General features: G+C 37.4%; 1 protein-coding gene across 6 annotated transcripts in view; it reads left to right on the top strand.

Annotated features, from left to right (window-relative positions):
- POU2F1 (POU class 2 homeobox 1) overlaps positions 1 to 16,167 on the top strand; it is a 208,780-nt gene that overhangs the window by 145,425 nt on the left and 47,188 nt on the right. For 5 of the 6 annotated variants that reach the window (XR_004249289.2, XR_009214595.1, XM_032161096.2 and 2 more), the window contains 5 exons: positions 1,126 to 1,226; positions 5,830 to 5,883; positions 7,589 to 7,708; positions 9,773 to 9,961; positions 11,693 to 11,819. Coding sequence is in view for 4 of the 6 variants with exons in the window: in XM_032161096.2 (XP_032016987.1) it covers positions 1,126 to 1,226; positions 5,830 to 5,883; positions 7,589 to 7,708; positions 9,773 to 9,961; positions 11,693 to 11,819 (591 nt within the window). In the remaining 2 variants the exon portion in view is untranslated. The remainder of the gene's footprint in view (positions 1 to 1,125; positions 1,227 to 5,829; positions 5,884 to 7,588; positions 7,709 to 9,772; positions 9,962 to 11,692; positions 11,820 to 16,167) is intronic. The other variant, XM_032161099.2, reaches the window with a different exon arrangement.

Here is a 16,167-nt window from a genome sequence, read left to right as displayed (position 1 = left end):
TCTAGACAATTCTTACAGATTCCTGTGGTCTGTTATATTTTATTCAGTACATGATGTTCTGGCTTTTTAAAATAATAACTGGATATAGTAATTTGGAAACAATGTATTATAATCCCTTAGAAAATATTTCTGGGTGTTAGGGTGGCATGTCTTTCCATAAATTAGCCCTATTCTAATATCAGTTCATAGCAGAAGTGGTTAAAAAGCACTCGCATAACATTTTTCTTTGATTTTTTTTTTTTTTTTTTTTTTTTGAGACAAGTTTTAGCTCTATTACCCAGGCTGGAGTGCAGTGGCATGATCTCGGCTCACTGCAACCTCCACCTCCTGGGCTCAAGCCATTCTCCCTCAGCCTGAGGAGTAGCCAGGACTTCAGGCGCACACCACCACACACCTGGCTGATTATTTATAGAGACGGGGTTTCACCATGCTGCCCAGGCTGATCTCGAACTCATGAGCTCAAGCCGTCTACCCACCTTGGCCTCCCAAAGTGCTGGGTTTACAGGCATAAGCCATTACACCCAGCCTCGCATAACATTTTGAAAAATATAATTACAGCAGGGCCCTTGCTAATGAGATACATGCAGCAATCTATTGTTTAGGATTAAAGGAATTAGTACAGCTATTGTTTTCTTTATGCTTATCATGGAAAAGGTTGCTTTTTGCCATCAGATTGCTATTCATTAAAGTGTTCAGAGTTAATAATAAGTCTTTCTTGCTCTTGGCAAAGTCACCAGTGAATTTCTTCTGTCTAAACCACATATCAAGTAAGCTGAAAAATAGAAGAGAGCCTCAGGGTGTCTTTGAACTCTGTTCCTATGCTAGCTGCTCCAGTTGCTGCATTCACATCTGAATTTTCACATACCATCTTATGATTATAATTTATTATTTATATTTTTGTTTCTGTTTCTTAAGCTTTATCAGTGTTTGTGTACTTGTCATGCAGTCCTGCTTTTAGAAGATAAACCATTTTACTGTTTCCTTTCTTTTGAATCCCTTCTCCTTGGAGGTACTTAGAAAAGTACTTATGCAAAATAGGTGCCTGATGAATGTTGGTAACTGAAATCTAGTGCTTTATTTCATTTACTTCTTTTAATAGTTGTAATTATTTTGCTTGCTTTCTAGGCACACAAACCAATGGTCTGGACTTTCAGAAGCAGCCTGTGCCTGTAGGAGGAGCAATCTCAACAGCCCAGGCGCAGGCTTTCCTTGGACATCTCCATCAGGTGGGTATGTTCTGCTCAACCATCAGTGAGAGTGAAAGATAGAGGCGTAAAGTACTGGGGCCTGAGGAAGTTATTTCAGAATGTAGGACCTTTTAACTTATTTAAAGCCTAGTGCTAATTATATGTAATTGTGTCATTGTATTTGGTTAGTATGAAATCCTATGGTTTAGTTGAATGTATAGTCATTGACCCCACAGGTGTGTGGGAAACAAAAGAATTCCTTGTTGTGAATGGAATGTGTGTAACAACTGGGTTATTGTTTTTATAAGTGGGTATCTGTGGTGGCTACCTGATGGTAGCAAATTATCAAAATCATCCAAAAAGATGTAGCTACCATTGCCTGAGACCTGCTGTATAAGGCTCTGAGCTCCACGCTCATTTCTGTCCTCTAAAACAGTTCCAGACCATGACAGTTGATTTGGGCAACTACTCAGAGGCTTTTGCTTGACTGTGATCCCCGCCCCCTAGTTTGAGGTTCAAAAGACTCTGCCTCAACTTTATTACCCTATGTCACAACATTTGTTTCCCTGGGTCTAAAACAGACCATGAATTCTGTTCATTCATGTTTTAGCTATAATGTAGAGGGAATGGGAATTAAAAAAACAAACACTGGCTACTCAATAGTTTTGGGATATGGAAGCTGGTTGAAAATGGAAAACAGTGAAAATAGTTGGGAGCTAGATTATCGGAGTGTCTCAACCTCTTATGTTCACAATTATATATTAGAGCAATATTTTGGTGGTCTATATGTGTTGATAGTAATGGTGCTAGTGATGGTGCCTAATGATGGTGGTGGTAGTGATTCAGTGAAAAACCCATATGGACATAAGACCTCCCAGATTACATATTAATATATTGAGTTACTGAGCACTGATTATATACATCTTACTAAAGTCTTTTCATCAAAATATGTCATCAGACCACCTAAACAATAAAAGAAATTCTTTTGAAAACAGGTAAAATCCTGGAAGCTGTTCTAAATCCCATTTATTTGTTCACAGACTCAAATGGATATCATGTAGGCAGCAGTTATCATCTGTTACAGTGAGGCCTAATGGAACACTTTTGCTCAGGCACATAGCATCGTTTATATCTTTGAAATGGAAAAACTTTGACATTAACTTCCAGATAAAATATTAAGATGAATTAACATCTAAAATGAATTTTAAAATATATTTTAAATATATCCTAGAAGAAAAAAATGTTTTCATGTTGATTTTTTTTCTAAGAACATACTCAAGCCTCCAGTAATTTTTCTGGGTTCCCAAGAGGAATAGTATTTTTGACAGAATTTAGTCAATTATTTGGCACCTAGTAAGCATCTTTATCTGGCTTAAATATGTGATGGTCCAAATGTATTAAAAAATCCCTGAGGGTGCACAGATGATGTGCAGTTTTCTCCCCTCTGGGTCCAAATTCCAAGATGATTGCAAGTCTCCCTGTACCAGCTCCAAGACCTCTAGATCCAGCCACTGATTACCAAAATCATAGACCCTTCAATACCACCCAGACCAAAGGAGTGCAAACCAAAGAATTTTATTTGAAATTGCGACACCATTGAATCTCCCATCAAGACATAAGTCCTTGCATCTGATTAGCTACATAATTAACAGTGTGACACTTGCCTTCTATTTCCAACCCCTTTATTGACAGAATTAGCACCTTGAACCTTTCCTTACCATAATTATAATATACATACACAAAATAGATGGCTTTAGCTCTGTTGCCCCATTAACTAGAAGTTCCATGAAAATGGAAACCTTTTGTTGTTTACCTGTATCCCAGCATTTACCAAAGAACCCCGTAATACAACAGGTGTTCAGTAATTATTTGCTGAATAAAGTCATAGATGAGTAAATTGTCAAGTGTGAGACTACTGAGGAAGAAATGATTAGCTTACCCTGTACAATCTAAGACATTTCTCTCAGGGTGATTTTTGAGCTGAGCCTTGAGGGGTGTTAGAAACTAGCTAAATGGAGTTGGTAAAGGAATGCTCTCTTCTTTTTATTTTTAACTTCCTGTTTAAAAAAAACTTTCAAATCTGTAAGAGTTACAACAATAGAACAGTGTTCATCTGAAAGCCCTTCACCTAGAATCACCAGTTGTTACTATTTTTACCATATTTGCTTTATACCATATGTGTATATGTATGTATGTACACATACAAAATACATTTTACACATACCATATATTTGTATGTGTATGTATGTACACATACAAATTTTTTTTTGAGATGAGGTCTTATTATGTTTCCCAGGTTGATCTTCAACTCCTGAGCTCAAGTGATCTTCCTGCCTTCCATGTAACTGATTATAGGCGTACACCATGGCACCGAGCCAAAAAAAATTGTTTTTTGCTAATTCCTTTGAAAGTTGCAGACATTATAACCATTTACTTCTAAATACTTCAGCATGTTTTTCGTAAAAACAGCATTCTCTTATAAAACTACAGTGCAAATTTCAAATTCCAGAAATTTAACATTGATATGATATCATTTTCCAATATTGGCCCATATTTATATACTTCCTGCCCACAATCCAGTCCATACTTTGCATTTAGCTGTCATGTCTGTTAAGTCTTCTTCAATCCAGAACAATTCCTCAGCATGTCTTTGTCTTTCATGATATTGGCATTTTTGAAGAACAGAGGCCAGCTGTTTTATAGAATGCCCCTTTAACTTGAATATGATTGTTCCCTCAACGGTTGAATTCAAGTTATGCATTTTTGAAAGGAATACAACAGAAGTGATGCTGAATCCCTCTCGGTGTGTTCAGAAGCCATATCATATTGCTTTGTCCCATTATTGTGATATTAAGTTTGATTATTTTATTAAGGTAGTGTTTATAAGATTTGTCCACTGTAAATATGTCTTTTTGCCTCCTGGTAGGTAATACTCTGTGAGGCAGTACTTTCAAGACTGTATAAATATCCCGTTCCTCAACAGACAGACTTTTACCCTGAAACTCAACAGACTTTTACCCTGAAACATAATAAGTAAAAATCACATAAAATTTTTATCTTCAAATCTTTGTACCTAAAGCTCTTTCCTTGGGCTCTTTGACTTCTTAGCCTTTAGGCCTTAAACATATTATCTGTTCAGATAGGCCTCTCGTGATTACACTGTATTTTAAATGTGTTCTACATATGTCTTCAGATTTTGGTTTTTTTGTGTGTGTTTGAGGGCTCTCATCTACTAACAGGACTAGCAGTTTCAAATAAAGGACATAGTAGTCAATTCATTTTAGCTCTTAACTCTTCACTGAGCTCCATACCAACATTTATATTTAATCTCAGGACATCCTGATGCTATGTGGTATATACAAATGGAACTCATTATCTTCTCTGTCCCTGTTAGTGGTACTACCATTTTCCAGTTGCCCAGATTTGAACCCAGGAATAATGCATGACTCTCTTTTTTTAATCTAAATCCAGTCAAGATCCTTATGTAGTGCATTGCAGAGACTTTCCTGTTTCCTACTTTTTATTCCCATTGCCACCATTCTAGTTTAGTTTTCCATTTATTCTAGCCTAGTTTATATTCTCTTTCTCCCTCCTCAGTCTTTCTTTGTTTCAGGACATTGACAGTTTTGAACAGTGTACACCAGTTATTTTGTAGTGTTTCTGTTTGGGTTTGTCTGATTTTCATCATGATTAGATTCAGATTCTACACTTTTGTTAGGGATGCAGCATAAGCAATGCTGTATTCCTCTCAGCGCATCATAGCAGAAGGCCTGTGTCTCCTTCCTGCTGACTCTTGTTTGTGTTCACTTTATTATTTGTCTGCCAGGTTTCTCCACTGAAAAGATACTATTTTACCCTTTGTAAGTATCAAGTATCATTGGAGACATAGTTGAGAATATGTAAATATCCTGTTACTCCTCAGATTTCTCACCCATTAGTTATCCATTGATGACTGTGCCTAAATCATAGTTATTATCATAGTTGCCAAATGATGGTCTTAATTCCATGTGTATCCTTATTTTCACATAACCATGATTTGAACTTTCTGAATGTATGAAATGTATTAAATGTTTTGACAGACTTTTATGTGTGGTTTATAGGATAGATTTCTTATTTCAGCTAAGAGTTTTAAGTTACGATTATAAATGTTTTAAGGACTTGGCTGTGTGGGTGTGTAAATATATTTCTACTGTGGTGTATACATGGAACATTTGAAATTAAAATAAGTAGATGGTTCTGATTGTTTCTAATAATAAATAATGTATATCGATAGCTTGTATGTTCCTTAACACAATGTGGAAGGTTAATTAAATTTTTAGAATCTAAGCGTTCTGTGTTTACAAACAGAATGTTATATAAGGAGCATTCAGTACAAGTACGGCATGGCTGATAATGTTCATTTAGTGTAGGAAAACATCTTCAAAAAAAGATTAGCAGCATTTTTCTGTGGGACCAGTAGGGGTGGGATAGGGTGGGTTGAGAAGGGACTGAGCTTGTTCATAAAGTTTTAACTCCATAAGACAAACTTCTTTGTCTTCTCAGTTCTAGCTCGGTGACACATAGTAGACTTTATCTAGTGATGACAACCCCTTGTGATGAATGTCAACAGTATTAAGCTAGAACTTCCCCTGATTACTTATAGGTCCAACTCGCTGGAACAAGTTTACAGGCTGCTGCTCAGTCTTTAAATGTACAGGTAAGCTGGGACCTGGGATTATGGGTCAATCTTCTGTTTATTTTTTCTTATATTTTTCTATAGTGAACATATGTTTTATAATAGGAAATGCTTAGGAGTATTACCTTTTTAAAATTAGTGAATCTCGTGAAGATTCAAATAATGATAATTATTACCATTAATGAAAATCAATTTTATATTCTGCTACTGTGCATGAACCAAAGATGGACAGGAAAAGTCTACTTTCAAAGTTTTATGTGTAAGTTCAGTAAAAATGTTTCTAAGTTATACTGCTATAACACATACCTAAACACACAGCCTGAAAGTTCTCTTAAATGCCAGTTTGTTTCCAAAAGGCTTGTTATTCATCATTTTTGATGTCTTAGGGAGACCTTATAGGGCAGAGGAAAGGGCACTGGACTGAGACACAAGGGTCTTAGGTTTGCATTCTCGTTCTGCCACTGACTAGCTGTGTGACCTTTGGCAAGTCACATAAGCTCCTTGAGTTCAGTTTTTCTCATCTGTATTTAAGTGGGGACATTTATAAGATTGCCAGAGTTCCTCTCCATCCTAAAATGTTAGGCTTCTAATAATTGTAATTAAACCTGTTCGTAGATATTGGTGGATAGACAATCAAAATGTTAAAACTTAAATCTGGCCACTTTCCTTCTTTGAACCATATGGCAAAACATGCAAAGTTCAAGTGTTAGACATTGCTCTCTTAATATTTCTATCAACCTGCTGGTTCCTTTCATTATAGTGTTTAGGTAACTAGCAGTCAAGAGGGAAAGACAGTATTACAGAAGATTGATTTCAGTGTTGCTAATGACTAAAGACCTTGGGTTGAGCATTTCATGAAACCCAGTTGAATATGGACCTAGTAACATGTAGGAACAAGGAGAGAAAAGAAAAAGAGATAATGTGACCTTACTTTCTGAGGGAGGGGAGGCGGAAAATTGCCTTGGTTGCCATGGTAAACTTTCATCCCTTAGAGAGATGTTGGCAAACAGGCTGTATCTCCAGTGCAGAATGTTTACAGTCCTGCACTATAATTATCTCTCAGTGACTGGCAGAATTAATCAGAGCATTTATGTTAATTAGCCTTGCTGCAGTCCCCAAAACAGGTGGTGAGAAATATGCAAATCTATGCAGAATTTTAATGCTTTGCATAACCAGTTTTAATTACCATAAAATTTTCTCTTCGTGCCCCTCTCTCTTGACTGCAGCATTTTCTCTCTGAGCTTGTGTGTTAGTTGATGGGAGTTGCTAGATTTACCGTTCTGTAAAATATTAGGTGGAAAGTTCTGTGGATCAAGTGATCATTCTCTGAGATGGTATATGGAGAAGTTTCAGACTGACCACCAGGTGTATGTTAAAATATTGGTTTGGAAGGTCTAATGTAGAGGTGAATTGAAAATCTATTCTTCCCTTTACCCCCTATTTCTAGAGTTGAGGAATTAGGGGCTATGAAAAAAATCTATAAATTTGTGGGGGATGACTATTTATTTTTAAAAATTATAATAGCAGCTTTGCTGGCATTGGAATTAAAAAGTTGAAAAACTTAGTATGTGAAACTAGGAAAATACAAAGAAAAGAAAGGAGGTAAACCAGAACTCATGACTGAATAAGCCCATGTTTTAAATGATTCCTAAAAGATGGGGTTTTAAGTACATTTCTTTTAATCAACTATTTGCAATCTTTTATTTCCTACCCCACCCCACCTCAGTCTAAATCTAATGAAGAATCGGGGGATTCACAGCAGCCAAGCCAGCCTTCCCAGCAGCCTTCAGTGCAGGCAGCCATTCCCCAGACCCAGCTTATGCTAGCTGGAGGACAGATAACTGGGGTAAGTGTTCACTGAGAGAATTACAATAAACTTTCTCTGTGTCAGAACTGCCATTGGCCAATAGCTGATTAGAATTGTTTACCATAGCTGGCAATAACATGGCTATGCCTGGCACTATTGTGTCTTTAAGGAACTTCCTACACTGTAGGTAGTAAGTTGCTCTGAAAAAGGAATTATCTTTGTCGTAAGTTTTCAGGATATCTTTTATTAGAATTGTAGATGCTCTGGATAAATTAAAAACTTTATTAAACCCCTGTTTCAGGTGTTGCTTCATCATGCAATGGAGTAATTACCGTATAGCTGAGATCATTACACTGAAAATGGCAGTTGTCCATTTGGCATTAAGACATCACTGCAGGGTAGAAGTTAAAGAATGGATTAGTACCTGCAAAAGAAAAACATTTTTCTTTAAGTTACTGTGTAATGGTCTAAAATAAAGCACGTGGCTTCATATCCTAGCTCTACAGCTTACCGTATGGCCTAATTACTTCATTTCCCTCTACCTGTTTTCCTTCTGTTAAATGGAGATACTAATAATACTTATCTCATTACTGTTGTAAAGATTGGAGATAATACATGTAAAGCTTATAGAACAGTGCTTGGCATGTATCATTAAACAAATATTGTTTATTTTTATACTTGATCTTAGCCAAAAGGCTGAGAAGGTCTGTCATTTATTTTTTATTGTTAATAAATTGGCCTTTGTGGCTATATTAAGCTTTTAAGTTTTCAGCTGTCTTTTCTCTAAGGCACCATTCGAAATATTTTTCCAATTGTTGAAAATTTGTGTATTAAATTATCTTTGTGGGGATTGGTTTAGGGCAATGGTAAGAAATAGTTATTATTCAATTCACATCACATTAACTCCCAAGAATTTCCTGGGGTTTTTTTTTTTTTTCTTTCTTTCTTTTTTTCCCAGTTAAGTGTGTTTTGTCGGTGGACAACTGTTTTAAGAACTGTTGCAAAATTGTTTACAAAATCCCATCAGTAGAGATATATGTATGTATATATATTATATAAAAATTAAAAATATACTTTATATACACACATATCCCTTGAAGGGTATTGAGTTTTTTAATGGTTTGGTTTTGAGCCTTCTGTTTCTAATGCACAAATTGTGTCTGATTCTTTTAGAGGAGGTTGTGGCACTAAGTGACTGTACATATACTTCAGAAAATTATGGTTCCATCTTGTTTGATCAATCAGAACTTGTCACCAAAAGAAAAGTAGAACACATTTACTGCTTTGATTTAAGTGTGTTTGAAATAAGTTGCATTATGAAAACAACTTTAAATATGCTCTAAATACATTTCCTACTTTACTATTTGGGTCTTGTTTTTGGTGACTAGTGTCTGCAATAGTAAGAGGGAGTTGGGATTCTAAGTTCCTGTGGCTGGAGCTTCTATTAAACCTGGACATTAGGGTTCATTTGCATGTAAAGAGAACGGTTATCACCACCTGTTTCATAGAGATAATGTGTTGGAAAGGAGATGTAAAGTTGCAGAGACTCAATGCTTTCAATAACAGAAAAGATTGTGTTAGGGAGGGGCCTGTAGGGAGACTTGGAAAAGAAACAAATGGAGCTCATATTCTTTAGTCATATCTTTGGACTTAATGGAAATGATGGAATATGGCAGGGATTCATGCTAATGGGAAGCAGCTGGGCCTTATCAGTTCTTTCCTTGGTTATATCCAGCATCCTTGTTCCTCATTCATCTGACTAATCACTTGCTGTTTGGTTGGGTGTAAATTTCTTCTCATATCTTGTCAGTGGTGATTCTTCTTTTTTTCTTGCTTACTAGTTAATTACTTTTTTGCCCAAACCCTAGGGCCCTGGACAAGCTTGAATGATTAAGTCCAGAGCGGGGACCACCATTTTAATTTAAATGTTCTGCTAGTAATGGTAGTTTGATCACTGATGAACATTTTAGCTGTCTGCTAAGCAAGTGAAGTTGGGTAGCTAGGGACTGATATCATTTGAGTTACCTATTTTAAAGCAGTTGGCTTGCATTAGGAGACTTTCTCCTTCAACACTTTCCCATTATGTGTTCTGGTTTTGTTTAGCTTACTTTGACGCCTGCCCAGCAACAGTTACTACTCCAGCAGGCACAGGCACAGGCACAGCTGCTGGCTGCTGCAGTGCAGCAGCACTCCGCCAGCCAGCAGCACAGTGCTGCTGGGGCCACCATCTCCGCCTCTGCTGCCACGCCCATGACGCAGATCCCCCTGTCTCAGCCCATACAGATCGCACAGGTGAGTGAGGAACTCCAATAGCTGGGGCAGCAAGTGAGGAATAAAGTGGCAGGTTTTATTTAATGTTAAATTAACTTTTTGATTGTTAGCGTGGGGCCTTAACTGCCTGAGGAGCTCTAGATCAGTGAGGTAAGCGGTACCCTTCCTTACCACTGAATTAGAAATGTTTGTTTGCTTATTGTAGTTGATATTATAAACATATAGCTGATTATTTGAATAACTGACTTTATATTAAGTGACAATTCTTGAATAATTAGCTGGCATATTTTTGAAGCAGGGGATTACTGTATTTATTTTAATTAGCTAATTACAGCAGACATGGATTTTTTTTCACGTGCTCTGCGGTGAATGTTGCCACCCATGTATGAGACAGACAGTGAGTCATCTCTGCTATGGAGTGATTAATATTATGCAGAACATTATTGCATTAGAATGTTGTTTGGTTTCAATTTTCACATTTTAGGGCAAAGTATCTAGAGATAATAAAAATTTATTTAAGAAGCGCCAGGCACGGTGGCTCACGCCTGTAATCCCAGCACTTTGGGAGGCCGAGGCGGGCGGATCACTAGGTCAGGAGATCGAGACCATCCTGGCTAACACGGTGAAACCCCGTCTCTACTAAAAATACAGGCACCGGGCAGGTGCCTGTAGTCCCAGCTACTCGGGAGGCTGAGGCAGGAGAATGGCGTGAACCCAGGAGGCAGAGCTTGCAGTGAGCTGAGATCGCGCCACTAAAAAACAGAAAAAAATTGTCTAAGAAGCATACACAATAGTACCAAGGAGGAAAATAAATAAAATCTTTAATCTCAAGAAGAGGAAAAAGGTATAAGTAGTTATATCAGTAAAATATATGAAGAGTTATTATGAATCTAATTGTTAGACAGCTGTCTTTATCCCTCTCAGAAAAGACTCAGAAATGGACTTAACTTGTAGCAAGAGTTTGACTAACCATTTAAAAAGAGCTAATTAACTATAAGAGTAGAGATAGATATCAGACTAGTCTTTATACAGTCTTTTTAAGATAATGTTTTGATTTTGGCCACTTTCTCATCACCAAATAGATGTTTTTAGTGCCTAAGCTGTGAGACCCTATATTAACATTAGTCTAAATAAGATAACGTACATGAAAACACTTTGAAAATTATAAAACAGTAGGCCAATGTAAGATGCTGTTGTTAGGGATCAAATTTTTATATGGATAGCTATTTTTGGTTTTAAAAAATTGAATACTTCAGAACATGTGGAAAAGGGCAAAAAAATTGAATACTGATTTTTCAGTTGAGTTAGATAAGCTATTGTCAAATGTCATAAGTCATTATAGGCCCTTTATTGATGGAAATTCAGACGTAACACGATCAATTTTTATTTAAGAGAAAAATCAATCAAATATTTAAGAACTCTTCTCACTTGATTTTTAAAACCCATATTGATCTTTACATGATAAAAAACAGAAGTATATTTGTTCTGAGGGAATTTTAAAGAACCATTGAAAATTAGGCTTATCATAGCAATATATGTCAGTCCACAAAAATAGTCAGTTGCAGAGGCTCCAGGTTGCTTCACATGCTTTGTCAAGCACACACAGAGCATACCCTGTTTGGAATATTAAAGCATGCCAAGTATTTACTCTTCTTTATTTGGATGTGACAGAAGTCATCAGCTGGAAGCCTTATAATTAAGCGAACTTTTATTTGAGAATCTCCAATCCATGTTTTAATTCCAATTTTTCAGGATCTTCAACAACTGCAACAGCTTCAACAGCAGAATCTCAACCTGCAACAGTTTGTGTTGGTGCATCCAACCACCAATTTGCAGCCAGCGCAGTTTATCATCTCACAGACGCCCCAGGGCCAGCAGGGTGAGCTCCTCCTTAGAGCTTATTAGTGGTATACCAAGGCTGTTCGCTGAATGTTACACATGCATGAACTACTATCATTTTGGCCCTGAAACTATTAAAACAATGTTTTTATTAAATTTTATTTGATTATAAACTTTTGTTTAAAAAAATGTTTTGTTTTGTTTTTTTGTCATAACTACCACATTATTGAAGGTTGCCCTGAACTGCCATTCATCTACTTAATCACTAAGGAAAGAACCAAGAGTTTGGCCAAAAGTCTGAGTGAAATTATTCAACATGCCAAACATAAATTGGATAAGTTGCTGCTAGTGTTTTGATTGTTTTTCATGGCAGTGTATTCAAAGAATATAGACTGAGTGTTGAAAGTATGTGCTTCTAACCATTGTTTTTTTAATTTAAGGACGAAAGACTGTTATAATAGGAACTACAAATTTCGTGAGTTATGAAAAACATCTTTGAGTCCTTTGAGTGGTAAATGTTATATAATTAATATATCAAACAACCACTCATCTGTAAGGTCAGTTAATGTGATCAGGGTGGAGAATGTCAGAGTATCAAGGCTTCAACCCAAGGAACATTAGTGCATCACTAACAATTCTTTATTATTTCTGAGCGGGTTTTTTTGCCTTTTTTCTTCTTGATCATTCATTCCAAAATCTTTTGTCATGAAGTAATTATTCTAGCATATGTTCAAGACTCAAAGATGAGTAATTCAGTGTTTACTTGCAGAGAGCTCACAATTTAGTGGCAGGGAAGCAGACCTAAATTGTGTTAGGTTTGATATGCACACAATGCACACAATGCTATGGGAACTAAGCAAAGAGACCCCTGTAACTTTGTGCTCAGATAAGTCTTCACAGTGAATTTGGGAAAATGCATTCATAGGCTTACAAAAGAGAGGATGTCAGTCTTGGAAAACAAACAGCATTTGCAAACCTTAGAAACATGGAAGAAAAATCAATAAGCTGTGTTTGAGAACTATAAGTAGTGCCTTACAACTGCAGAATAAGTTTGCATATGCAGGTAATAGTGAAATTTGAACCCAGAAAGATTAGCAGAGACCAGATCATTAAAGAACCTTAGATTAAGTTTCCAGGAGTTTGACCTTAAATCCTATAGCTTAGTGCTTCCTAAGATTTGATTTATTTAAGAGTCATTGGTGGCCGGGCGTGGTGGCTCATGCCTGTAATCCCAGCACTTTAGGAGGCCGAGGCAGGCAGATCACGAGGTCAGGAGATCGAGACCATCCTAGCTAACACAGTGAAACCCCATCTCTACTAAAAATACAAAAAAAATAGCCAGGCGTGGTGGAAGGCGCCTGTAGTCCCAGCTACTCAGGAGGCTGAGGCAAGAGAATGGTGTGAACTGGGGAGGCAGAGCTTGCAGTGAGCCAAGATCGAACCACCGCACTCCGGCCTGGGCGACAGAGCGAGACTCTGTCTAAAAATTAAAAAAAAAAAAAAAAAAAAGAAATCACTTGAGGAATTAGAAAAGTTTCCTGAGCCCTAACTAACCCCAACCTCCCAATTATTTTTATTATTATTTTTAAACTTTTAGGTTCAGGATTACACTCAGGTTTGTTATGTAGATAAACTACATGTCATAGGGATTTGGTGTACAGATAATTTTATCACCCAGGTAATAGGCATAATACCTGATAGGTAGTTTTTTTCAATTCTCATCTTCCTCCCACCCTCTACCCTCAAGTAGGCCCTGGTGGCTGTTGTTCCCTTCTTTGTGTGCGTATGTACTGAAAGTTTTATGGCTGTATAGTATTCCGTTGTGTATATGCACCACATTTTTTTTAATCCAGTCTAGTGTTGATGGATATTTAGGTTGATTCCATGTCTTTGCTGTTGTGAATAGTGCTGCAATTAACATACACACAGGTATGTGTCTTTATGGCAGAAAAATTTATATTCCTTTGGGTATATACCCAATAATGGGATTGCTGTATCAAATGGCAATTCTAAGTTCTTTGAGAAATCGCCAAACTGCTTTCCACAATGGCTTAACTAATTTACATTCCCACCAGCAGTGTGTAAGTGTTCCCTTTTCTCCACAAGCTCGCCAGCATCTGTTATTTTTTGAGTTTTTTTGTTTTTTGTTTTTTGGGATTTTAAGAGATGGAGTTTCACTCTTGTTGCCCAGGCTGGAGTGCAATGGCATGATCTCGGCCCACCGCAACCTTCGCCTCCCGGGTTCAAGCAATTCTTCTGCCTCAGCCTCCCAAGTAGCTGGGATTACAGGCATGCGCCACCATGCCCAGCTAATTTATTTTTATTTTATTTTATTTTATTTTATTTTATTTTATTTTATTTTATTTATTTATTTATTTTTGAGACATAGTTTCACTCTTGTTGCCCAGGCTGGAGTGCAGCAGCACAATTTCAGCTCACTGCAACCTCCACCTCCTGGGTTCAAGTGATTCTCCTGTCTCGGCCTCCTGAGTAGCTGGGATTATAGGCGCCTGCCACTATGCCGGGCTAATTTTTGGTTTTTAGTAGAGATGAGGTTTCACCATGTTGGCCAGGCTGGTCTCAAACTCCTGACTTCAGGTGATCTGCCCACCTCAGCTTCCCAGAGTGCTGGGATTGCAGGCGTTAGCCACCGCATCTGGCCTTTTTTTTTTTTTTTTTTTTTTTTTAGATGGAATAAATAGGAAATGGATTCACAGGCTCCTCGTTCTTGCTCTATTTGTTTTGTTGTTTTGTTTGTTTGTTCGTTTGTTTGTTTTTGAGATGGAGTTAAATGGCATGATCTTGGCTCACCGCAACCTCTGCCTCCCAGGTTCAAGCGATTCTCCTGCCTCAGCCTCCCAAGTAGCTGGGATTACAGGCACGCGCCACCACACCCAGCTAATTTTGACTATTCTTTTTTTTTTTTTGAGACCGAGTCTTGCTCTGTCACCCAGGCTGGAGTGCAGTGGCACAATCATGGCTCACTGCAGTCCCAGCCTCTTGGGATCAAGCAATCCTCCCACCTTAGCCTTTAAAGCAGCTGGGACTACAGTGTGTACTACCTCACCTGGCTAATTGAAAAAAAAAAAAAAAGTTTTTTGTAGAGACATGTCTTGCTGTGGTAGCACAGGCTGTTCTTGAACTCCTGGGTTCAAGCGATCGTCTTGCATCAGCCTCCCAAAGTGCTGGGATTATAGGCATGAACCACTGTATCCGGACTCACTTTGAGGAGTGTAATGTGAATGGCCCGGTATCTTCCAATAAGAAAGTCTTCTGTCAACTCTGCTAAACCACAGATTTAATCAGAAAAGTGGCATTTCCAAGTTTTTATTTAATAAAGTTCACGTTGAAACTTGGGTAGGGAAAATTGGTAAGTAAGGAGGTAGATGGACAGGACCTGGTGGCCAGTTATATTTGATTAATGATAGGAAAGAGGTATCTAGGTATAATGCCTGGGTTTTTAGAAAACTACAAGGGTTGATAGGGTCAGAGAAAATATATATGTAGTATTAGAAGAACCTTGGTGAAACCAACCTTTTAGGTATAAAGGATTAAGTAGATTCAAAAGATACTGCATTTTCAGAAGTCAAAAACTAGTGGAGAGTGGTAATCGCAATGGAAGAAAATTCCAAGAGGGAAGGAGAAGGTGACCTAGATCAGAAAGACTTAGAAAGGTCAATGCGAAGTGTGTTTATTAGGTTTGTTAATTGCCAAAGCCTTAAGATAGAATGAGATTGCCTTCATTCACTTTCAGCAAAGCCAAGGGCATTGTCTTTCCCTTTTCAAATCTGGGACCTCATTTTATTTCAATTTTATTTGTCTTAAATCAAGATAGTAGGAATAATGAATTACTGTTCATTCTGATTTTTTGGTATTTGCAAAAGTATGTGTATGTTTTTAAACACTCCCCCAACTTCCAGACTTTTATAAGATTGGGAAAATAGCACAGATAATGTAATACTGATTGGCCTTAGAGCCAGTGACCCTGGACAACTCACCTAACCTTTCTGAGTTTCACGTATTTCCCTTTTTATCTTCCCCTTCACTTACATGGGTGAATTGCAAAAAAAGTTTTACTACCCTAACATCAGGAAGGTCATTATAATGTAGTGGCAAAGAGCATAGACTCTAAAGCCAAACTGTCTCTTTGTAAATCTTGGCTCTGCCACTTACCTGTGTGTCCTTGGGAAAGTTAACTTTATGGGCACCTGTTTCCTCAACTGTGATATTAGGATACTTTCAGTGTTCACCTCTAAGCGTTGTAGGGAGTCAACAAGTTAAACACGTGTAAGGCACCTTTTAGAAAGGTGCCTCATATGTAGTAACCTCTCTAAATCTTTGCTGCTGTTATCATTATGACATTATCATGATATCAGTATCATCCTCAG

This window comes from Hylobates moloch, unplaced genomic scaffold (genome assembly GCF_009828535.3).
Source record: "Hylobates moloch isolate HMO894 unplaced genomic scaffold, HMol_V3 SCAFFOLD_8, whole genome shotgun sequence".
NCBI lineage: Eukaryota > Metazoa > Chordata > Mammalia > Primates > Hylobatidae > Hylobates > Hylobates moloch.
This window is presented reverse-complemented; position numbering and strand designations above follow the sequence as displayed.